We start from the raw sequence: 24,231 nt of genomic DNA, 5'->3' as shown, positions 1-24,231 counted from the left end.
GGAGCTAGGAAGTTCCTTTGGGAAGCCAACCAGGGCAGCTGTGCTGGTCAGCTTCCTAACTATTGAGAGCTGATCTCCGATCAGCTCAGCAAGTTCTTCTTCGAGATGTTCGATTTCTGTGTGGGAGATGACTCCCAAAACCGAGTTGTCCTGAAAGGAGTATGCAACTTGGATCTCGATTCCATTGATTTTTCTTATGTTTTTTAATTGCTGGGCCCCTCCCCACTCCGCGAAGGTGACGATAAGTTCACCGCTGTCACTGCGGACGACCCTTGTCACCCCCGTGATTCCCGAGGAGTCAAAAAACTTCCTCAGGACAAGGAGGTTGAGTTCCTTGCGCGAAGGGCGCTTGACCGGAAGCAGTCTAACGACCTTCGCCTGGTCGAAGGTGAACATGGTCACACGGTACCTCGGGAGCAGAGAGAACCTACCTCGCCGAGGTTCAGTTCTCAAGTGAATCTCAATGGAGAGACAGAGCTTATATACACAGCAGCCGGAAGTAAACCCGTGGAAACTCGCCGGTTTCTTGACTCCGTTGCTAGGGTAGACGTAACAGCTGGTGACCCCCTTCCACCCCTGGGCAGCTCACTTGGTTGCTAGGATACTGTCGCATTGGAATGCGGATGTAGTTGTAGGGGAGAGATCCACTACAATATAATCATGACAGAGTTGTAACTTGTTTCTGCCAGTGTTTACTTTTACACTTCTCAATTATGTAATGTATTTTCCTTGATTGTTTTTACAGTTAAATACGTGTAAAAATATGTCCGTGTTTATTATACGAATATATATAATGTAATGATTTGGGGTCGCACTGGATAGGCGACAGCGCTAGATGAGGTCGCACTGGAAAATGCTTGGGAACGTCTGTCTTAGAGACTGTCAGTTGATTGAAAATGTCCCAGGGAGGGCCACCAGACAATTGCCTGTACTATGGCACCCCAGTTACCCAGAGACATTAGAACGCCTGCAACTGCTTAACTTATACTGTACTATAGACGGACAGGGGGTGACTTTATTAAAGTCTAAAAACATTTCAGAGAGCACTACTCAGTAGAGTATCCATAAATGGAGCTGGCGGACGCCTGTCCCACTTGGGGTCACAGATCAAGGTTGGAAAAGCAACAAGTCCAGAACATTGTGACGGCAACCTTTTTCAGAGTGAAAATTTTAAACTCTTGGAACAATCTGCCAGACTTGACCAACACTGGTACAAGTAAAGCTGCATTCTGGAGCCAGTACTTGCCAACAGTGCATAACAGAGACGTGACCGACCGCCCAAGTGACTGCATTGGTGCTGCCTTCGAGTTTTGCTAAGTTTGGGATTGTTGACAGATGAACAGTTACAAAGGGACATATATATTGTATGATGCACAGTCGGGGTCAAAAGTTCACTCCTACACGAGTAGTCTTAAATTGCCTCCGGAGGGAGTTGTGACCCTGCCAGCCATACAAGCTGTTTCTGCTCTGTGGTTAATTAGTAAAGACATCCTGCTATCAGACTTTGCTTCGACATGCCTAGTGTCAGCTAGGTCACCAGAGCTGCGCCCATCCCCTGGTGCATTTTCTTTGATTGCGCCCTTGGCTTAAGGTGGTAGGTTGGGGAAGGATATTCCATTTTGGTTTTAACCAGCAGCTGCCATCAGGTAATCACGGGTAACCCCTGCAAGCGTGGAAAATGGCCGCAAAATGTTAATGATTAGTATATATACACGGGGACTCCGAGTTATGAATGTTCAAAATACGAACTCTCAAACATATAAACATTATCCCATTATATTTACATGGCACTATAGTTATTTGTTTTGAATTTACATGATCGCATAGCCTGCAGCTCCACCCCCCATTACACCCCTCCAGAAGCAATGGGTGATCGAGAGACTTTGAGGATGAGGTGTTCATCGTCTCACCTCTGTCCTCAGGCAAATGGGCCAGTGTCAACTAACCACTGCACGAGCATATTCCAGGTAAATATGCCAGAACAGATGTGTCAGACGCTATACTATGCAATGGGCATGATAATGGGTTTGGCGAGGTGAGTCGTAACAGTTAAAGGTAAACAGATACGTTTGTAATCAACAGCCCCTAGACCAATCCCTCCCGACCCTTGACTATGCTGCAATTATGCCAGACGTACTACCTTCACCACCGTCAATCTCTTAACACCTCTGAAAAACCTTTAAACATCACCAGTCGCCCTAACACTTCTCATTCATTTTTGTTAGATATCACAGCCATTAGACCCCACTTCCCCCTCCTGTTGAATACCTAGTGAGAGAAACCACGCTCTAGACAGGATTGATTATGCCTTTAAAAAGAAGAGAAGTGTACAGTCCTCTCTTTTTCTGTTTTGTCTCTCTTTTATCCTCTTCGCCTCCTCCTCTTCCTCTCAAACCTTCCAGCCTGAATACTCACGTCACAAGTCGCACAAATGTGTTCCAGTGACGACTTGCGTGACTGACTTATCGATGTAACACCAAAGTCCCAGAGTGAAGTATGATGTGGACGACTACAAGGATTAACAGACGCGCTCATGTGGCTGTATTTGTGAAAATGTGTGTACTCGGAAATTAAATTTATCTCATGTACGCTATGAAGTAAAACATTGAAAGGAAACCTCAGCAGTTTTTTACTGCTCCGGCGTTATATGCCTGCACCTGTTAGTACTGTTATCCATCCAATGGCCGGAGGGAGGAGGCAAAGAACTTTGGCATCTCTTTACACTTTCATTGTTATATATGGACATAGAACTAAAATAGATTTGTTCACATCAAGTTTGTATAACAATAAATATATGGTGCTCACTTCCTGGGTGTTTTGATTGCGATGGTTTTTATCTTTTATTTTGGTTACCGCCAAGCAATTTTATTCAGCTGGGGAATTTCCATCTCGTAGCCAAAGGCTTAAACAAAACTTTGCTGCCCTTACAAAATTTATATTCAAATATATCCATAATCCATTTTATCATAAATGCGCCTCCCCCACCCCTTCCCCCTTTGCAAAGGAACATCCTACTTAGAACATGAATTCATCCTTTTGTAACTTTAGTGTTTTCCTCTGGCTAATGCTAGACGATTCGACTCACCTGAGGAAATCCCGTCGGTATTGCGAAAGGGTTATCCTGCCTTATAATCTCTCCCACAAAAAGACACCTGCCCCAGCACACCCATTCCCTCTCCCTCCCGCACTAGCGAATGCTTCGAATTCACACTTCCGAATTCAGGGTTCACGCCTTTGGGAGAGAGGCAGATAGTTTACATGAACGCTGTATGATCATATATATATATATATATATATATATATATATATATATATATATATATATATATATATATATATATATATATATATATCGATAAAATCACACGGGAAAATGAGAAATTCAAGACGTTTTCATTGTGGATTTACATGATATATATATATATATATATATATATATATATATATATATATATATATATATATATATATATATATATAAGATCATACAGCGTTCATGTAAACTATCTGCCTCTCTCCCATAATGAAGACGCTAAGAATATTGACGTATCTAGTAATCCACAAAGGGAAGACCCCTTTACTTCCTGACCCTGGATCCTTGCTGGTTGCCAAACTAGAACAAGTTGGGAAAGCGATCCTTGCTAAGACTGAGGAAGTAGCTGATAGAATGGAGGGGATGGTGAAGAGAAGTTATGCTTAGGTCATAGCAGGGCCAGGGGAGGTGGCGGAGAAAAATGCAGGATCCGAACAAGTTCTACAGCAGCTAGGGACTCTGAATAAGTGTATCGAAGAGATGGCAACTAGCAGACATACTCTTAGGGGAGAAGAGGAACAACTGGAACGTTTCAAGCGCAGGAACAACGTAATAGTTTTTGGAGTCCCTGAGAGCAAGTCGGAGGAAACTGAGAGTATGAAAACACACGACGAGTTGCAGTTTGAGAATATTTGTACAGAGGTTCTGAATGTGCTATCCCCTCCTCAGGATGTGAAGAGGCTCGGACAAAAGCAGGAGGACAAGCCTCGCCCCCTCTGGATCACACTTGTGAGTGAGGAGAAGAAATGGGAAGTTATTCGGCAGGCAAAAAAATTAGCAAGGAGCGAGGCATTTCAGAATGTATTCATTCATCCAGATCGCACGGGTCTTGCAGGGCTTGAAGCGGAGGAGGGAGGAGTCGAGGAGGAACGGGGATAGGTGTACATTCTCGTTCAAGATTCTATGAACACTGCTGGAGACAGCTGGCAACTCAAGACAGTTTGTTTACTATAGGATGTAGTATAATATAATACGAAATAACAAAGCCTAACCATTAATTAAGCAACGGGGAACTAAGTAACCAATCACAGATCACTTTTACATTCATTCATAACTTTTACTACGTACTATGGTAAACAAGCGGCCTTAAGTTGCCAGCTGTCTCCAGCAATGTTCGAAGACTCTTGAACGAGACTACATAGGTTATATCCAGGGGGGGGGGGTAGTGGAAGCAAGAGCGCCAGCATAGAGCCAGGGGGAAGCGGTACACCTTCCACCTGCTCTACCTCCCACCCAGGAGGAGGCGAGCGCCGTGTAAACAATGACATTTCTAATCACACCTTGCAAAATACAGAGTATTTAGCAAATTTTGCAGCTGCTGAGAATGGAGGGAGGCCGGAGTTACTACCAAGAGCAGAGATGTTACCTAGAACATTTTCCGGCTTGAATGTCATGTACACTAATACTGTACTGACACGTTCCTTGATAAGAGAGAGGAGTTTGAAACACTACTGAAGGTCCACCAACCCGATATAATGGGTGTTGTAGAACTGATGTACAAGAACAGGAGGATCGACCCAGAGGAATGTGAGTTCAGTATTGGCGGATATGACTTATTTACGAACCTTTCTCAAGAAACTTACCAGAGGGGTGTGGTTATCTATGCTAGGCAAGACCTTAGAGCCAGCCACGTGAGGGTACAGGGAGAGAATGTTTTTGAAGAATCCAAGTGGTGTAAAATTAAATTAAAGGGAGGGGACTTACTTATTGTCGGGTGTATCTGCAGATCCCCAAACTGTAGCTTACCGTAAACCAAAGGAACTTAAGAGCCGTAATAGACAACGCAGCGATGCTCAACTCTTAGTCTTAAGGGGCTTTAACAATGGCGACATCGACTGGAGAAATGAGTTCACGCCAAATTGCTTAAATAACCCTGCTACTCTTTTTATAGAAACTCTGAGAGATAATTTTCTGTTCCAACAGGTTAAAGACCCGACACATTACAGAGGGGAGCAAACACCCAAGCTACTAGACCTCATCATAACAAACGATGAGGGTATGGTGGCCAAACTGGAACATCTAGCCCCGGTTGGCACCAGCCACCATGTAATGTTGTCCTTCAAATTTAATTGTTACTTAGTTCACGACAAAACCAGGCCAAGGTGCAAATATTACAAGGGAAATTATGACGGGATGAGAGAGGAGATGAGAGGTATCCACTGGCCTGACTCACTAAGGCGTAAGAACGCAGACACTACGCTGAATATCATAGCTTGTAAAGTGATCCATTTGATCGAGAAATATAGACCCCCGACCAAACCCAGTCCCCCTAGGAATACAAGGAGACCCCACATGATCCATGCGGCGGTCGGCAAAGTTAAGAAGAAAACCCAGAAATTCAAGGTGTGGGTTAGGTCTAACGATGAGCAGGACAGGAGGATGTATGCAAGAGCCAGGAACCAAGCCAAGTCAGAGTATAGAAGGGCTGAAAAGGAGTTCCAGAGGCTGACTGCAAGCGAGGTCAAGTCAAACCCAAAGGCGTTTTACCGCCATGCAAAGTCGAAATTAATAATGCGAGGCTTGAAGGTGGCAGTTACGCAGATTCTGACCAGGATAAAGTTGAGGCGTTGAACAGCTTCTTTTCTCTCGGTGTTCACGAGAGAGGATGCAATTAATTTTCTTGGGTTTGAGGACAGACGTTTCGACACAGCACCGACCCACATTGTGTTCACAGAAGAGGTTATAAGAAATAATTTGTCAAAGCTAAAAGGTTCATAAGATTCTTGGCCCTGACATGATGCATCTCAGAGTGCTAAGAGAGTTGTGCAACGAGATTGCCTAGCCCCTGAACATCCTCTTCTGTAAATGCCTCGATGAGCAAAATTTCCCCGGTGATTGGAAAATGGCTTATGTGAGTCCTATCTTCAAGAAGGGCGATCGTCACTCTACGAACAACTATAGACCGGTGAGCCTGACCGGCATAGTATGTAAAGTATTTGAAAGCATTCTAAGAGATGCCATGATGGAACATCTACAGTACTACGAAACAACCTTGTAAACTGTAAAGGATTGACAACACGGTTTTATGCCGGGGCGCTCCTGCTTAACACTATTACTCAAGGTACTGAATATTTTGCCAAGGCTTTCGACAGTGTACCCCATGAAAGGCTGAAAATTAAACTGGAAGGATACGGAATTCGGGGAAATGTCCTAGCGTGGATTGGAGACTTTCTCCATGACCGCAAGCAGTGTGTGGTGATTAAAGGCACGAAATAATCACGTGTACCCGTCACAAGCGAAGTACCACAGGGACTGCTGCTGTTTGTCTGCTTCATAAATTACATGCCTGACGCTGTACATTCCTCCTTACAAATGTCTCCGGATGACGCAAAGCTATTTCGGGAAATTAAGAAATAAGCAGACTTTGAAGAACTCCAGAAAAGGATCTCTGTGAGCTTCAAGAATGGTAGAAGAAATGGCTGCTAAGATTCAATGCCACGAAGTGTAAGAGGCTGCACCTGGGACGTACGCATATCATATGTCCCAACTGGACGAAGAAACTGCATTAATTGAGACTAAATGTGAAATGGACACAGGTATATATGTTGACAATGAGTTGAAGTTCTCGGCCCATTGCGAGAAGGTGAATCAGGCAACTAAATTATTAGGTCTTATAAGCAGGTCGTTCGGATATCCAGACGGTCCGTCTCTCGTAACGATCTTCAAGAGTGAAGTGCTTCCCCGTCTTGAGTATTGTCACCCCGTCTGGTCCCCGAGATATGCTAGAGACTGTCAGTTGATTGAAAATGTACGAAGGAAGGCCACCAGACTGGTGCCTGCACTACGGCACCTCAGCTTCCCTGAGAGATTAGAGAGCCTGAAATTGCCTAGCTTATACTACAGACGGGCAAGGGGGGACCTAATTGAGATGTATAAACATCTCAAATGGCACTACTGAGTCGAGTGCTCTTACCTGGAGCTGGCGGACACTCGCCCCACAAGTGGTAGCAGCTCAAGGTTGAATAAGCCACAAGCCCAGAAAACTGTAAGGGGTAACTTTTTCGGAGTGAGAATTGTGATCTCTTGGAACAATCTGACAGTGTGTTGTGACAAGCACTGGAGCATGTTCAAATAAATTCAGGAGCCATTGCATGCCCATTACTTGCCAACAGTGGCTTACAAACCGATCAGTGGTGAAGAGGATAAAAGTAAAAGAAAAAAAATGAGGAAAATTTATATGTTGCTAATAAGGGGAGCAGGCATACCAACTTATCGCGATGGATTGAAGAATATATCAAAGCATTTCGTCCACCGTATCATATTGTAGAGATGGAAAAAGTAACGACACATTTTGGGGGCTGAACTTTACATATATTGTATATACATAAAAAAGCAGGTTCATATCATAATTATTAGTTGCAGGTGTCAGGTACGTACTATGCAAGAACAGGAGAATTGGCAACCCATTTACCTTTGCAGGTGTTAGAATACCATAGACTCGCCAGTTCCGTGCGAGGGATCATCCGGTTCGCAAGTGAGTTGGTGACATTTCTTGTTTTCTAGTACACCGAAGTTTATTAATAAAAGACAATATATTATATAGAAAACAGTGACCCTAATATAAATTTACTTTGTCTATAAAGTGCATTACATTATTATTCTCCCTGTTGGGGTGAAAAAACGGTGTGTGCAAGGGTCCTCACCTTTATACAGGGTGTTCTGTAAATAACATTTATAAATTAGGCAGTGTATTCCTGAGGCATATATAAAGATAAATGACTAATTGACCAAACTGTCAACTCTCAATAGTTTGGGAGTTACAGCACATGACATACTTGGTAGGAATGTGATGAAACCTATATGGGGTGTATATGAAACATACACTGTGCTAGTGATGATTATCAACAATAATACTGCCATATGATTTGTATTGGTATTACCATTTAAAGGAAAAGCTCAAGTTCTGCCCCTCTTGGTCAATGCAGGGCTCAGCCCGTCGCATTAGTGAATGTCGCACACGTACAAAGACCCCAGGGCTGATGTGAATGTTTGTCACACTGTCCTGTACACGGCGCCACAATTCCTCGCGGTTTACGAATATCTGTAACATGCACCTTGCTTTTTATGTGACCCCACAGGTAGAAATCAAGGAGATTTTTGTCAGGTAACCGAAGGTTTCATCACATTCCTACCAAACCTGTCATGTGCTGTAATTCCGAAACTATTGAGAATTGACAATTTGGTCATTTAGTCATTTATCTTTATTTATGTCTCAGGAGAACATCACCTGAATTATGTAAGATATTTACGGAACTCCCTGTAAAATCAAATAATATACACGACGTAATTTAACAGAACTTATTACAAATGATATGCGATTATATGAGGGTACGACTACCTGGTTCACCTGTGGCCATATTTTCCTCGGTGTTTATCCTCGAGTGTGTCGCTCCACCACCACCACTCAACCAACAGCCCCACCATCCACCACCACCACTCAACCATCAGCCTCACCATCCACCACTACCACTCAACCATCAGCCCCACCATCCACCACCACCACTCAACCATCAGCCCCACCATCCACCACCACCACAACCATCATCCATACCTTGCACCACCATCACCCATACCGTCCACCACCACCACAACCACCATATTTACTACCACCATCGCCAGTATTAAGGGTGAATGAAACCTAAACTCCATGACAAGATTTTGATATTTGCCCCGCGTGGGGGATAGTTTATTGGACACCCTTGCAGCCTCTGCAAGGCGAAGCTCCAAAGCGTTCACAGCACCGACCATGGATGCATGCGGAGTTCATGACGAAATAACCCCCCCTCTTAGGAACCATGCCTGGCACTTGACATTATTAGAGACCGGCCACGCTTTGCCATAAACAGATGAATTGTATCAGGAATTCTCCCGCCACACATTCATCCTCCTCCGGACCTCCTGTCACTACGTGTATGTAACTTGCCAACACACCCCCGTGGCCGTTGAACCCACAACAAACACAGCTGTACGGTAGTTTCATTATTCACCACCATGGCGTCCTCACTCGCCTGTTTACGGCTCACATCACATATTCGCAATATGTTCCTTGTGATATTAATCAGGTGTGGGCACAGGTGTATGTATTGTTCCTAGAGACGTGACACAGGTGTACTGTCGGCGAAAACAAAACTGTAAAACAGCTGGGTACGGCAGATACCAGAATGAGTACTATAACTCTTTTCATCTCAGAATGTTTGATATGCCTCGTCTACTGTATACTCCACACGACACTGAGTCACCGAGGTGTACTATGACTCCACACGTGTTTCTTTTCAGTGTCAGAAGGTCCTGCTGGTGTAGTTGCGAAGTATCGAACCTGGTTAGTGGCAGTTATGGTCGTGTATCTTGCTGGGTACTTCATAGTTAAGTTTGATGTACTTCCCGGGCTCCTCCAGACACAGTCGAAGTAAGTTCATGGTGCATGATGGTAGTTTATTATTGTATTCTTATAGTGCATTATTATTTATTTGTGATTTGTTTATATTTTCTTTGTCTTTATTGATGAATCTCTTTACTTTGTTTTTACGGTGTTAAATATGTTAAATACCTGCTCTACATAGTATATAAGTCACACCTTATTCTGTCATACAAAGTTATTAAGCGCAAGTATATACTGTAAACATCCGTCTTTCAGTATCTCCTTCACCTCGACATTGTCCCGTCTCTCCTCCTTGGTTGTCATATCTTGTTATATGTTGTAGGGTCGAGAGAATAAGCAGTGTGGTACAAAACAGAACAAAGTATGACCAGCATTGTTGAGATTGTTCTTACAATAGGAATATAATAGTAAGCCTTGGACATATACTGTACGGTAGGTGTTAAGGTGACTGACCATAATTATGGTAAGCACATAAGCTCATTGCTTTGGATTTGTGGTAGCACTGAGGAGACTGACAGAATGACAAGTAAATAATTTCAGACTTAGTGGTAGTACCATTTGACAATAATACTGATCTTCTCTCCTTCCTACTTGATGGTAACCTATACTTCCCTCACAATTAATCTTCACAAAACTACCACATGACCTGTAACTGCCAGCATGACAATTAGTCCCAGGGCTCAGTTCAAGACCTACCAGCAACTCTTATGTCTAATTATTTGTCTTTCATTTCTAGATCAACCATAATCAAGTCTTCCTTGGAATGGAGAAAACTTAATCTTCCCCGAGGATTATTTAGAAATTTTACTTTATTGATCAATGTTCAGATTAAAAATGTCTTTTTTTTTCATATGTCTTGAACCCCGGGCGTTTCATTGATGCGTTTGCTGACTTTAAGGTTGAATCTGATGTTTAAATGTGATGTTGGGTCTAATGTTGCTGGTGTTAACTTTGATTTTGACTCTACTGTTGACGGATGTTGACTGATGTTTATTCTAACGATGACTGATGTTTATTCATTCTGTGGCACCACAACGCCTGGATGTAAAACTCAATAGGTGGATCGTTTCACAGCCTGACCCCTGTGCCACTACAGTATCACGACAAGAACCGGGTCATCTCTAATACAGTGTTCAAGCCTTCACCCCGTCTCAACCATAGCAGCGCCTCCATTACACCTCCACCGCATATCCAGCACACCTCCACCACATCAACGCCTCCTCTACACCAACGCCTTCACCTCAACCCAGGTCTGTGTATCATAGAGGTTATCGCTAATCGGCAACGAATAAAATCGCCAGAATAAAAAAAAACCTTGGTATTGTACAATGATTTCCATGTAGTGGTCTTAATATCACACTGAGGTCTTTATTTACGAAAAAATAAATCATTTACAAACTACCTGTTAACCTTCTCCAGCATAACCGGTATATTGTTTGTATTTTTCATCAGTGTATGAGCCATCGCTGGAGCATGAGTTAGCGCGGCGGCAGGTGGAGAGGGACGTGCAGGAGAACACATGGTTCATCAATGATCAGCTCAACCAACTCCTGAAAAAAAAAGAAGAAACGAGCAATATAGTGAACATTAACGTGGATACAGTAAAGAATATTTTAGAGGAAATTCATGATCGAAAAAGGTAATGTGGAGGACATAACTGATTGTATAATGATATTGTAAAGGACATTTGCTACTAGAGTGTACTTCTAAAGGGGACTAGTATTACCTTGTGCTCCTTACAACCCAGCATGACTTTATACTGCTGGAGTGGCCCATTAAGACCTTTTTCTACTAGAATGACCCTTAAGGACTTTGGCTTTGTACCATCAGAGTGACCCAATATGACCTGAGGCGACTGAAGGACATGGACGGGTTACCTACATGGAGGGAGCGTGAGGCAGCTGAATTGAGTGAACTGATCCAACGACGACTCTACGCCATCCAGCACCCACCTGACTGTACCACAGCCAAGATAGTGGCGTGTAGGATGGAAAGAGTGAGTACAATTTGACCGTATCGCAGCCAAGATGGTGGCCTGTAGGCTGGGCAAGGTGAGTCCCATTAAACTCTACCTCTACCACAGCCAGGAAGTATACTAAACATTTATACAAACTTCAGGTACCCTTATACGTGCAGAGTTCTTCATACTATATAGTATTGGTTGGAATTTTTCTCATTACTTAACCGAAACTTTGTGGGGGGGGGGGGTGACAGACGCTTTGTTTTGTGTAATTAAATGTGCAAATCCTGAGAGAGATCTTGAACCAGAAACAGTAATAAGAAACTAAAAAGGAACTGGAAATTGGTAAAAAAATACTGACCTTCCAGACATGTGTGTAATTATAATCTGTAAATCCATTCCAGCCTTCTGATTGTGTGCGTTTAAAACAAAATCTAGAATTGTTGAAGTCAAAAGTATTCTTCTAGAAACATAGCTGGAAATGTTTGTTAACTGGAGCCACACAATCAAACACTCCCGAAATGCAATTTTCGACTTTCTTTCCTAAGATTTTCAATATGCCTTGAAATTTTCTAAATTGGCATGAAAATTACCATTTCACTGACCAGTTTCCAATATTCCTGATATTCAAATTTCCTTGATACTGTATTGGAAAACAGCTCAGACAAAGTCTTCATGTCCTGGTATACCAGATAGCCAACAAAGTAACATAAGATTTAAGCGATACACAATGTCAGAAATAAGCGACATTAAATCTCATTAATTACCTAAAATGACAATTCTGTGCTTACACCAGGGCTGTGGGATTGGGTGTGACCTGCACCACGTACTGTTCTGTATGATGGCGGCCTACGGGAGCCAGAGGACCATGGTGCTAAAGCGTGGCACTTGGGAGCAGTACTTCCTCCCTATCAGCTCCTGCAACACTTCCCACATCACCAGACACTCCAAGTGGCCGGGTGAGTCTCTTGAACCAGCTGCCAAAATAATGTCTTAACCAAGAAAGACACCACAACAAAATTAAACCTATATTACAACAACCACACATTTTTATACCTTAGCCACACTTATTTTATACCACAACCACACACTTATTATCTACCACAACCACACTTATTATCTACCACAACCACAAAAAACAACACTCATACTGCACCAGCAATACTCTACTCCCAAGATGCCTTACAATGATAAAGCATTAATTAGTGTCTTATATTATCGATATATTAGTTGTTGTTTCATATGTTGTTGATGTATTAGTTATAGTATTCTTATGTTGATATAATTAGCTACAGGATTGGAGGGAGACAGCCGCGTGGTATATTTCCCCGACTGGGACCACCCGGTACCACCGCCTGATTACCTGCCTCTGTCGATACCACAAGACATCTGGCAGCGGCTATTGAGGTTTCACGGGGAGCCCGGTGCCTGGTGGGTTGGCCAGTTCTTCCAGTACTTGCTACGTCCCAACCAGTACTTACAAGACAATATCCACAACTTAACCACCACACTCAACTTCCAGACTCCCATTGTCGGGTAAATCCATAGGCTGTATCTCTCTCTCAATTATTTTGTAAACTGTGACCATCATAATTACTGTATCTACTGCGTCATTCTGTGTCAGGTTTCACCTCTCTCTCTCTCTCTCATAATAATAATTCAGTGTAGTCAAATCGTTATGAATTGAATAATATTCCATATTTGATTTAATAGGCAACTCGTCTAAGGAACTCCAAACCATTTCCACTTGGCAAACACTTTTTAGTAAAACATAACTTAATCTGTTGCCTTTTGCATTTGTTGCTAGCACAAATTTTTTATACTGCAGTAGTTAATGTTACTGTTATTTTCATTATACTGTACAGTACTTATTTTGGAGGGTGACATTATGAACCTAGCGTCTACACTCAGTAGATATCATTCTCAGCCATCCAGTTCCCCTGCAGGGGGGAGAAGTGGCCTTCATAACTAACCTAACCCGGGGAATCAAGAAGAATACTCTTGTCTTTTTACTTTGTTGACGTGACAACTTTGCCATATGTTGTTAGATTTTAACCATAAATTGTTAAAGTTTGATTTTAATTAAATTTGTTATGATACCTGTCAAGAGTTACACTAAAAAATTTATAAACATGGTTTATATTGAAGATCACTTGTACCTCTGAGTCACACTACCTTTGTTCAATCTGGTACTGTGGACTTCAGGGGACACTAAACTGAAGGAGACTGAAGAACACTACTTTTCAGAAACTTTTCTCATGGTGATGTCCTTTTTGACAACTAAGCTTAAAAGATATGCTTTAGTGACAATCAGCTTGAAAGATAGGATTTTCTTGACTTACGAACCCCTCGGTTAATTAACACGAAAGAAAGAGAGTTTTGTCAACAAAATAACCAACTGGAGTCCTTATCAGAATTCTTCTATTGAGCTGCCAAAAGAAATTTGTGCCAGATGTCCGGAATTTAACTCCAAAAGGTGACCCTTATCATCTACAAAGTACAGCATAGTACATGAACAGTACAGCGATTATACTTAATATCTACAGAGTACATGTGTGATTATCACCCTTCATACCTACAAAGTACATATGTGATTGTCATCCTTAACACGCATACAGAGTACATGTGTGATTCTCATCCTTCACACCTTGAGAGTACATGTGCGACTGTTCTCATTTTTAACACCTACAGAGTACATATAAGACTTACTGATAAGAAGAAAGAGGCGAAATTGCACGATCTGGAGGAATACATGAATCATGTGGAGGAATACTACAGGACTCTGGACCTAAAGGAGAAAAACGCCACGCGCAGGATCTACCTCGCCACCGATGACCGAAACATCTTCTCCAATGCTACGATAAAGTAAGATTTTTTTTCTGTCTTTGCTCTCGAAAAATATCAAAATAACTACATGTCCGTTTGTTTACCTATTTTCCCCTTCTCTGCTCAGAATCCCTTAATTTGGGGTTTTCAGGAGTTCTTACTATCCGCATTTCCTCTCAGTTTTGAACACTTTCAGATACCCGAATTACCAGATCCTGTACAACCCAGAAACCGACAGCCTTGGCGAGTTCAAACTGCGTAAATTCTCCAAATTCTCCTGTGTAGTCGACGTATTCATGCTATCCCGTTGCAGCTTCGTGGTGGGCACCTTATCGTCCAATGTGAGTCCCTACCTAAACTCCCACACACCTTTTGCAGCTTTGGGTGGTAAAAATAGTCCTGTTAGGGATATTATATTACTGTTACATTAAGACCTACAGCAAAGGACCCACACAACATGACCCAAGCCACACTACCCTCACTATTGTTTGAGAGGTAATAAATTACAGGTAAGAAAATCAAACACTTTCATAATGTAGAATATGAATCAGGGCGAGTGATGACCGATGGACCATGAACGCAATTTGTGATTCTATCAGTCCTGGTTTCACTGAATGGCACATTTTTCAAGGTGTGTCGATAATTTGCCAGCAAAATGAGTGTACTAAAAGGTGAGTGGAATGCAAATATAGAATAAGATACTATGACTTCGATTAGTGGAGAGTATACAGCTAGGGATAGAATGACACAGAAGTTACTACAGGACAGGGAGAGGTCATCTTTTCGTTTAAGAGACCTAGGGATAATTGATAAATTTGAAACTACCCATTAATCAGTGAGAAAGTAATGATATGTTTTCCTTCGTTTCATCACATCTTGGGTCCAGGTGGGTCGACTGGTCTATGAGATCATGCAGACACTGTACCCCGATGCCTCCTCGTACTTCAGCTCACTCGACAACGATTACTTCGTGTACTTCCAGCGACCAAAACTCGCCCGGGCTCGCTTCCCTCACTACCCCCGCAGGTCAGCACCACTTTCTCTGTGACTTTCCTTGAAATCAAATCAAATTTTCCTCTGTCAATTCAGTTCCCACGTTTGATCAATAATGTTCCATTTTTTATAATATCTTTTGTTAATTCGTATTTTCAGCCAGCATCTGGATCACCTGCTGCGTTTTTAGCATCCTCGGTCGTTCCGGTAATATTGTTTAACCTTCCCCCAACAGTTTTAGTGTGTTCCACATGAATTTAAATCTTTGCAAAACTCCCCTCTCCCATTATTGATTTTTTTTATGCATAACAGCTGATTTACAGTATGTCTGAATTCATTGTTTCAATAATGAATGAAAGGATCCAAAGTGATGTCCTCTTCTCGGGTCTATGTTGAATGATCTTCGAGTGGCGTGTTGGACCATGGTACAAGTACTGTATTTAAAAGTCCCAATTTAAATGCCTCATAATTAAAGGAGAGACGGCTAGTTGTTTTTGTTTTTGTTTTTCAAGAAGAAGAAAAAAAACGTGTCTTCGTCTCTCAGGGGAGACTTAATTATTCCTAGCTTCCCTTCAGACAAAGGATGAGGTAATGCCACCGGGTTAACACCCTAAGGATGGACAAAAGGTAAAATTATTGAAAGATAGAATTCATTTACTTCTATTGATTGTAAAATATTTGTCTTTCCCTGGGTGGGGGAGCAGGTCGGGGGTGATTATGATGCAGACGGGAGACCTCATAAAGGAAGGCTACAGATACCCTTACAACTTCCACGACGGCTTCGCTCAAGGTGTGAACCTCAGAACCATGAAAAGAGGTAAATACCCTTACTACAAAGTTGAGAAAGTCTACGACATTGTTAATACTTCTTCTTATGGTCACTTTGATAAAACAGGAAAGTTATAAGGGAATGACAAAGAAGAGATCAAGAGATCCCTCCATCCTATCCTTACATAATACACCTTGTCAGCTGTTGTTGGTACATATCAACACAACTCAGTACTTAAATAGTCTGACATGTTAAACTTGTAAGGGAGTCAGAACAATATTCATCACCTACTGCGGTAATAATTTCAGGTTCTGTTAAGTTGTATACATGAATTACAGCATATCCAGTGTGATATATTCTTGATCACAGTTGGAATATGAAGCTTTTGTGTGATTCCCAGGCCTTACATAATTACAGACTAGGAAATTAGAAAGAGTTCAGAAACACGTACGTAAAAATGTTGCAGATGGTGATCACACAGTCTATACAAAACAACTTATTGTAAACACCTATGTGTGTTCATATCACACTGTGACCACATTCCGATCTTGATCCAGTACCAGATTATTACATTGTTTTGATGATGTCCTACTTGCTGCTAAACACTCGTCTTTGCACATCAAGTTGTAACCAGTCTGATGTAGCCCCACTAGTGCTATATATACTGTATATGTGTGTTTACTATCACAGTGTTCGGCTCCAAACTTTCATCATTTGTTACTTTTACTTTTATCCTCTTCACCACTGATCGGCTCGTTAGCCGCTTAGGCGGTCGGTTACGTCTGTTACACACTGTTGTCTTAAGATTTTGTAATTCTAACTAATTTATGTTGTATTGAACATTACAATTTGTGATCTCATGGATTATACTCTCAGTTGCTGGAAATATATCTACTATGCTGGTCTTGTTGTTATTATTATATTTACCCGTGGAATTGTCATTATTATTGTACATACGCACACACAAGCACACATTCATAGATACTCACACTCGGGGGCGGATCCAGGGGGATCCGGACCCCCCTTTTCATCAGAAAATTTCAATACTTTTTCTTAAATACAATATTGTACTCATGCATTTTTGTGCAGTAAAAAGTAATTATTATTGACCTCAGAATAACTCTTAATATCAAGTGCGCGTGACTTCAAAATGGCCTAAGAATGTCCGTGAATTGGTCAGATTTAAAAAAAATAATGGGTGTTTCCCAGTGGCCCCCCAAACCCCAGCTGGGTGGGCTCGCTGTGCTCGCTATGCTCGCTTCTTGGACCCCCCCCCCCTTTTTGGTATTCCTGGATCAGCCCCTGACACTACCACATGCACACATACATTGACACGTACTCATGCAAGTAGCCAGTTAAGGTCACAGGTATATCTGGTTGGTGATTTTGGGGAAGAATCTGACATACCCACAATCACTAAAACTTAATAATAAAACCGCCACCCTCATCATGATTGTCACAGTTGGAAAAGCGATACTTCCTCTCAACCAGAACGGGATGTTTTTAGCAAGGCATAAATATATCTTTATACCTTGGTTTTTAGTACAGCTAATTGGCGAGGAAAAAATATTACAAAATAAGGACACTTGTGGTAAGGTAGTGTCATTAAAGAAGTAAGCGTGTATACGCAAGTTCAACACCGAGGGATACTGTACACCGGGGCGGACCCAGGAAAATAAAAAGGGGGGGGGGTCCGAGAGGTTTTCAGTTGGGGAACATGGCGAACACAACGAGCCCACCTAGCTAGGGTTTTGGGGGAGGGGGAGCGCTGTATGCCCGCCCCTCAATAATTCGTTTTTAAATCTGACGAATTTCATGGGCATTTTGAAGTGAGGTTCCCTGAGGGGGTTACCGTCGCTACAAAGGTCCCTTGGAGCGCAGCTGTCCCTGGGAGTGTCCTTGGGGGCACAACCGCCTCTGGGAAGGTCCCTGGGGGCGCCGCCGCCTTTGAGTGGGCCCATGGTGGCGCCACAACCCCTGGGAGAGCCCCTGGGCGCACTGCCGCCCCTGAGTGGGACCTTGGGAACGCCACCACCACTGGGAGGGCCTCTGGGGTTGCCACCACCCCTGGGGGGCTCTTTGGGGCGTGGCCGTCCCTGAGAGAGCCACTGGGGGCGCCGCCGCTCTTGATATGGTCCCTGGGCGCGCCACCGTCCCTTGGAAGGTCCCTGGGGGCGTTGCTGCCCTTGGGAGGGTCTCTGCGAAAGTCCCTGGGAGCACCGCCGCCCCTGGGAGGGTCCCTGGGGTGCCTCCGTCCCTGTGATGGACCCTGAGAGCGCGCCTCCCCTGGGAGGGTAACGGGGGGCCATCGCCCTTGGGAAGGTCCCTGTGGGCGCCGCCGCTCTGGGAGAGTCCCTGGTGGCGCTCCAGTTCCTGGGAGGGCCCCTGCGATCGCCAGACCTGTAGGACCTCTGGATTACAGTAGTTTTTGCATTATTTAGAACTCTGGGAAATGCAACGTTTAAATAAATACATCGCCCTTCTCATTTCCAGTATCATCGCATTCTGGAGACGGTACCGGAGAATAATATCCAATAGGAAAACATAAGTTGTGGTGCTGTGTTGACTGACTCCTATCTTCTCCTATTGGCGGTAATTTGGTGGGTTAAAGGACAGTGCACCAATCATAGTTCAATAAAGAACTGCTGGAAGTATGTAATATATATCATACAACGAACAAGCATGTAATAGGTCCCATGGGGACCCTTCGTAGGGTCCATAGGGGGGCTCCACCCCTGAGAGGGTCCCTGGGGGTGCTACCGTACCTGGGAGGGTCCATGGGGCCGCTGCCACCCCTGGGAGGGTCCATAGTGGCCCCACACCCCTGAGAGGCCCAATGAGGGCGCCATCTCTGGGCGTTTCTAGGGACGTCGCTGGTCCTGATATAGCCCCTGCAAGAGCCGCCGACGCTGGGAGGGCCCCCGGGGCGCCGTCACCCCTGGGAGGCCGACTTGGGGGCGATCACATCTCTGAGAGGGTTTTGGGGATGTCGCCGCCCCTTGGAGGGTCCCTGTGGAAGCCACAGCCCCAGGAAGAGTCAATGGGGGCGCCACTACCCCTGGGAGGTCCCCTGGGATGATCGCTGGAAGCGCCGCCGCCCTTGAAAGGGCACCTGGGGGCGTCGCCGCCGACTATAGGGCCCTTGGAGGCGCTACTGACCCTAGCAGGGTCGCTGGAGATGCCGCTGCCCTTGAGAGGGCCCCTGGGGGCACTGTCGACGCTGGGAAGGCCCTTGGGGGGCGCTACCGCCCCTAGGAGGGTTCCTGGAGGCGCCGCTGCCCCTGGGATGGCAGCTGGGGGCTCAATCACCCCTGGGAAGGCTCCTGGGGGCGCCGCCGCCATTGAGAAGGCCCCAGGGGGTGCAGCCGCCCCTGGCAGGGCAACCGTATACTGTATCATCAAACTTCTACTTAGATATTGTGTGCTATGTTGCTTAACCTCATATAACCCCAGGTATAGAAAATTAATCAAATGATGACGTACACGTATCATATTAAATATGACACAGTCGTAGCATATGTTGTTTAACCACATAATTATATCCCCAGTTAACAGAAACTTTATTAAATGATAATGCACACATGTCACATATGAATTATGACTGATGTAACGTGCATTAAGATTAATTAAATGATAATGCACACATATCACATATGAAATATGACAGAGTTGTAACTAAGAAAACTGTATGTTATGTTGCTTAACCACGTAATTATACCCTCAGGTATAGAACACTAAATGATGATATAATCATGACAGAGTTGTAACTTGTTTCTGCCAGTGTTTACTTTTACACTTCTCAATTATGTAATGTATTTTCCTGGATTGTTTTTACAGTTAAATACGTGTAAAAATATGTCCGTATTTATTATACGAATATATATAATGTAATGATTTGGGGTCGCACTGGATAGGCGACAGCGCTAGATGAGGTCGCACTGGAAAATGCTTGGGAACGTCTGTCTTAGAGACTGTCAGTTGATTGAAAATGTCCCAAGGAGGGCCACCAGACAAGTGCCTGTACTATGGCACCCCAGTTACCCAGAGACATTAGAACGCCTGCAACTGCTTAACTTATACTGTACTATAGACGGACAGGGGGTGACTTTATTAAAGTCTAAAAACATTTCAGAGAGCACTACTCAGTAGAGTATCCATAAATGGAGCTGGCGGACGCCTGTCCCACTAGGGGTCACAGATCAAGGATGGAAAAGCAACAAGTCCAGAACATTGTGACGGCAACCTTTTTCAGAGTGAAAATTTTAAACTCTTGGAACAATCTGCCAGACTTGACCAACACTGGTACAAGTAAAGCTGCATTCTGGAGCCAGTACTTGCCAACAGTGCATAACAGAGACGTGACCGACCGCCCAAGTGACTGCATTGGTGCTGCCTTCGAGTTTTGCTAAGTTTGGGATTGTTGACAGATGAACAGTCACAAAGGGACATATATATTGCATGATGCACAGTCGGGGTCAAAAGTTCACTCCTACACGAGTAGTCTTAAATTGCCTCCGGAGGGAGTTGTGACCCTGCCAGCCATACAAGCTGTTTCTGCTCTGTGGTTAAATAGTAAAGACATCCTGCTATCAGACTTTGCTTCGACATGTCTAGTGTCAGCTAGGTCACCAGAGCTGCGCCCATCCCCTGGTGCATTTTCTTTGATTGCGCCCTTGGCTTAAGGTGGTAGGTTGGGGAAGGATATTCCATTTTGGTTTTAACCAGCAGCTGCCATCAGGTAATCACGGCTAACCCCTGCAAGCGTGGAAAATGGCCGCAAAATGTTAATGATTAGTATATATACACGGGGACTCCGAGTTATGAATGTTCAAAATACGAACTCTCAAACATATAAACATTGTCCCATTATATTTACATGGCACTATAGTTATTTGTTTTGAATTTACATGATCGCATAGCCTGCAGCTCCACCCCCCATTACACCCCTCCAGAAGCAATGGGTGATCGAGAGACTTTGAGGATGAGGTGTTCATCGTCTCACCTCCGTCCTCAGGCAAATGGGCCAGTGTCAACTAACCACTGCACGAGCATATTCCAGGTAAATATGCCAGAACAGATGTGTCAGACGCTATACTATGCAATGGGCATGATAATGGGTTTGGCGAGGTGAGTCGTAACAGTTAAAGGTAAACAGATACGCTTGTAATCAACAGCCCCTAGACCAATCCCTCCCGACCCTTGACTATGTTGCAATTATGCCAGACATACTACCTTCACCAGTCGCCCTAACACTTCTCATTCACTTTTGTTAGATATCACAGCCATTAGACCCCACTTCCCCCTCCTGTTAAATACCCCTGAGAGAAACCACGCTCTAGACAGGATTGATTATGCCTTTAAAAAGAAGAGAAGTGTGTCGAAGAGATGGCAACTAGCAGACATACTTTTAGGGGAGAGGAGAAACAACTGGAACGTTTCGAGAGCAGGAACAACGTAATAGTTTTTGGAGTCCCTGAGAGCAAGTCGGAGGAAACTGAGAGTATGAAAACACACGACGAGTTGCAGTTTGAGAATATTTGTACAGAGGTTCTGAATGTGCTATCCCCTCCTCAGGATGTGAGGAGGCTCGGACAAAAGCAGGAGGACAAGCCTCGCCCCCTCTGGATCACACTTGTGAGTGAGGAGAAGAAATGGGAAGTTATTCGGCAGGCAAAAAAATTAGCAAGGAGCGAGGCATTTCAGAATGTATTCATTCATCCAGATCGCACGGGTCTTGCAGGGCTTGAAGCGGAGGAGGGAGGAGTCGAGGAGGAACGGGGATAGGTGTACATTCTCGTTCAAGATTCTATGAACACTGCTGGAGACAGCTGGCAACTCAAGACAGTTTGTTTACTATAGGATGTAGTATAATATAATACGAAATAACAAAGCCTAACCATTAATTAAGCAACGGGGAACTAAGTAACCAATCACAGATCACTTTTACATTCATTCATAACTTTTACTACGTACTATGGTAAACAAGCGGCCTTAAGTTGCCAGCTGTCTCCAGCAATGTTCGAAGACTCTTGAACGAGACTACATAGGTTATATCCAGGGGGGGGGGGTAGTGGAAGCAAGAGCGCCAGCATAGAGCCAGGGGGAAGCGGTACACCTTCCACCTGCTCTACCTCCCACCCAGGAGGAGGCGAGCGCCGTGTAAACAATGACATTTCTAATCACACCTTGCAAAATACAGAGTATTTAGCAAATTTTGCAGCTGCTGAGAATGGAGGGAGGCCGGAGTTACTACCAAGAGCAGAGATGTTACCTAGAACATTTTCCGGCTTGAATGTCATGTACACTAATACTGTACTGACACGTTCCTTGATAAGAGAGAGGAGTTTGAAACACTACTGAAGGTCCACCAACCCGATATAATGGGTGTTGTAGAACTGATGTACAAGAACAGGAGGATCGACCCAGAGGAATGTGAGTTCAGTATTGGCGGATATGACTTATTTACGAACCTTTCTCAAGAAACTTACCAGAGGGGTGTGGTTATCTACGCTAGGCAAGACCTTAGAGCCAGCCACGTGAGGGTACAGGGAGAGAATGTTTTTGAAGAATCCAAGTGGTGTAAAATTAAATTAAAGGGAGGGGACTTACTTATTGTCGGGTGTATCTGCAGATCCCCAAACTGTAGCTTACCGTAAACCAAAGGAACTTAAGAGCCTTAATAGACAGCGCAGCGATGCTCAACCCTTATCATGAGGGACTCTAACTATGGCGACATCGACTGGAGAAATGAGTTCACGCCAAATGACTTAAATAACCCCGCTACTCTTTTTGTAGAAACTCTGAGAGATAATTTTCTCTTCCAACAGGTTAAAGACCCGACACATTACAGAGGGGAGCAAACACCCAAGCCACTGGACCTCATCATAACAAACGATGAGGGTATGGTGGCCAAACTGGAACATCTAGCCCCAGTTGGCACCAGGCACCATGTAATGTTGTCATTCAAATTTAATTGTTACTTAGTTCACGACAAAACCAGGCCAAGGTGCAAATATTACAAGGGAAATTACGACGGGATGAGGGAGGAGAAGAGAGGTATCCACTGGCCTGACTCACTAAGGCGTAAGAACGCAGACACTACGCTGAATATCATAGCTTGTAAAGTGACCCATTTGCTCGAGAAATATAGACCCAAGACCAAATCCAGTCCCTCTAGGAATACAAGGAGACTCCTTCACATGATCCATGCGGCGGTCGACAAAGTTAAGAAGAAAACCCGGAAATTCAAGGACAGGAGGATGTATGCAAGAGCCAGGAACCAAGCCAAGTCAGAGTGTAGAAGGGCTGAAAAGGAGTTCCAGAGGCTGACTGCAAGCGAGGTCACGTCAAATCCAAAGGCGCTTTACCGCTATGCAAGGTCGAAATTAAAAATGCGAGGCTTGAAGGTGGCAGTTACGCAGATTCTGACCAGGATAAAGCTGAGGCATTGAACAGCTTCTTTTTCTCTGTGTTCACAAGAGAGGATGCGGTTAATCTGCCTGGGTTTGAGGACAGACGTTTCGACACAGCACCGACCCACATTGTGTTCACAGAAGAGGTTATAAGAAATAATTTGTCAAAGGTAAAGGGTTCATAAGAGTCCTGGCCCTGACATGATGCATCTCAGAGTGCTAAGAGAGTTGTGCAACGAGATTGCCTAGCCCCTGAACATCCTCTTCTGTAAATGCCTCGATGAGCAAAATTTCCCCGGTGATTTGAAAATAGCTAATGTGAGTCCTATCTTCAAGAAGGGCGATCGTCACTCTACGAATAACTATAGACCGGTGAGCCTGACCGGCATAGCATGTAAAGTATTTGAAAGCATTCTAAGAGATGCCATGATGGAACATCTACAGTACTACGAAACAACCTTGTAAACTGTAAAGGATTGACAACACGGTTTTATGCCGGGGCGCTCCTGCTTAACACTATTACTCAAGGTACTGAATATTTGGACCCAAATTCTGGAACAGGGTGGTAATATCTATAAT

At 43.9% G+C, this 24,231-nt stretch overlaps 3 protein-coding genes across 4 annotated transcripts; 1 reads left to right on the top strand and 2 right to left on the bottom strand.

Annotated features, from left to right (window-relative positions):
* The first annotated feature begins 7,335 nt into the window (after window positions 1–7,335).
* LOC121868622 (alpha-(1,6)-fucosyltransferase-like) lies at window positions 7,336–17,143 on the top strand. 2 transcript variants are annotated; one of them, XM_042369444.1, is made up of 11 exons: window positions 7,336–7,787; window positions 9,590–9,719; window positions 10,767–10,942; window positions 11,145–11,331; window positions 11,523–11,688; window positions 12,449–12,611; window positions 12,948–13,188; window positions 14,344–14,517; window positions 14,675–14,819; window positions 15,365–15,504; window positions 16,176–17,143. In XM_042369444.1, coding segments are annotated over exons 1-11 (1,725 nt in total). In that variant the 5' UTR covers window positions 7,336–7,786; the 3' UTR covers window positions 16,378–17,143. The 2 variants fall into 2 exon arrangements, with proteins under 2 accessions (XP_042225378.1, XP_042225377.1); XM_042369443.1 differs by having other exon boundaries at window positions 7,339–7,787; window positions 12,942–13,188.
* A 910-nt stretch (window positions 17,144–18,053) lies between these two features.
* On the bottom strand, window positions 18,054–19,049 carry LOC121868507 (basic salivary proline-rich protein 4-like). Its single transcript, XM_042369173.1, has 2 exons — window positions 19,006–19,049; window positions 18,054–18,651 (listed from the first exon to the last, which is right to left on the bottom strand). Exons 1-2 carry the CDS (start codon window positions 19,047–19,049, stop codon window positions 18,054–18,056), a joined length of 642 nt encoding a protein of 213 aa, XP_042225107.1.
* A 152-nt stretch (window positions 19,050–19,201) lies between these two features.
* On the bottom strand, window positions 19,202–19,582 carry LOC121868506 (formin-2-like). Its single transcript, XM_042369171.1, has one exon. It carries the CDS (start codon window positions 19,580–19,582, stop codon window positions 19,202–19,204), a length of 381 nt encoding a protein of 126 aa, XP_042225105.1.
* Between the last annotated feature and the right edge of the window lie 4,649 nt (window positions 19,583–24,231).

Source organism: Homarus americanus, unplaced genomic scaffold, assembly GCF_018991925.1.
Source record: "Homarus americanus isolate GMGI-L3 unplaced genomic scaffold, GMGI_Hamer_2.0 scaffold59495, whole genome shotgun sequence".
Taxonomy (NCBI): domain Eukaryota; kingdom Metazoa; phylum Arthropoda; class Malacostraca; order Decapoda; family Nephropidae; genus Homarus; species Homarus americanus.
The sequence above is the reverse complement of the archived record's forward strand: the minus strand, read 5'-3'. Positions and strand labels throughout refer to the sequence as shown.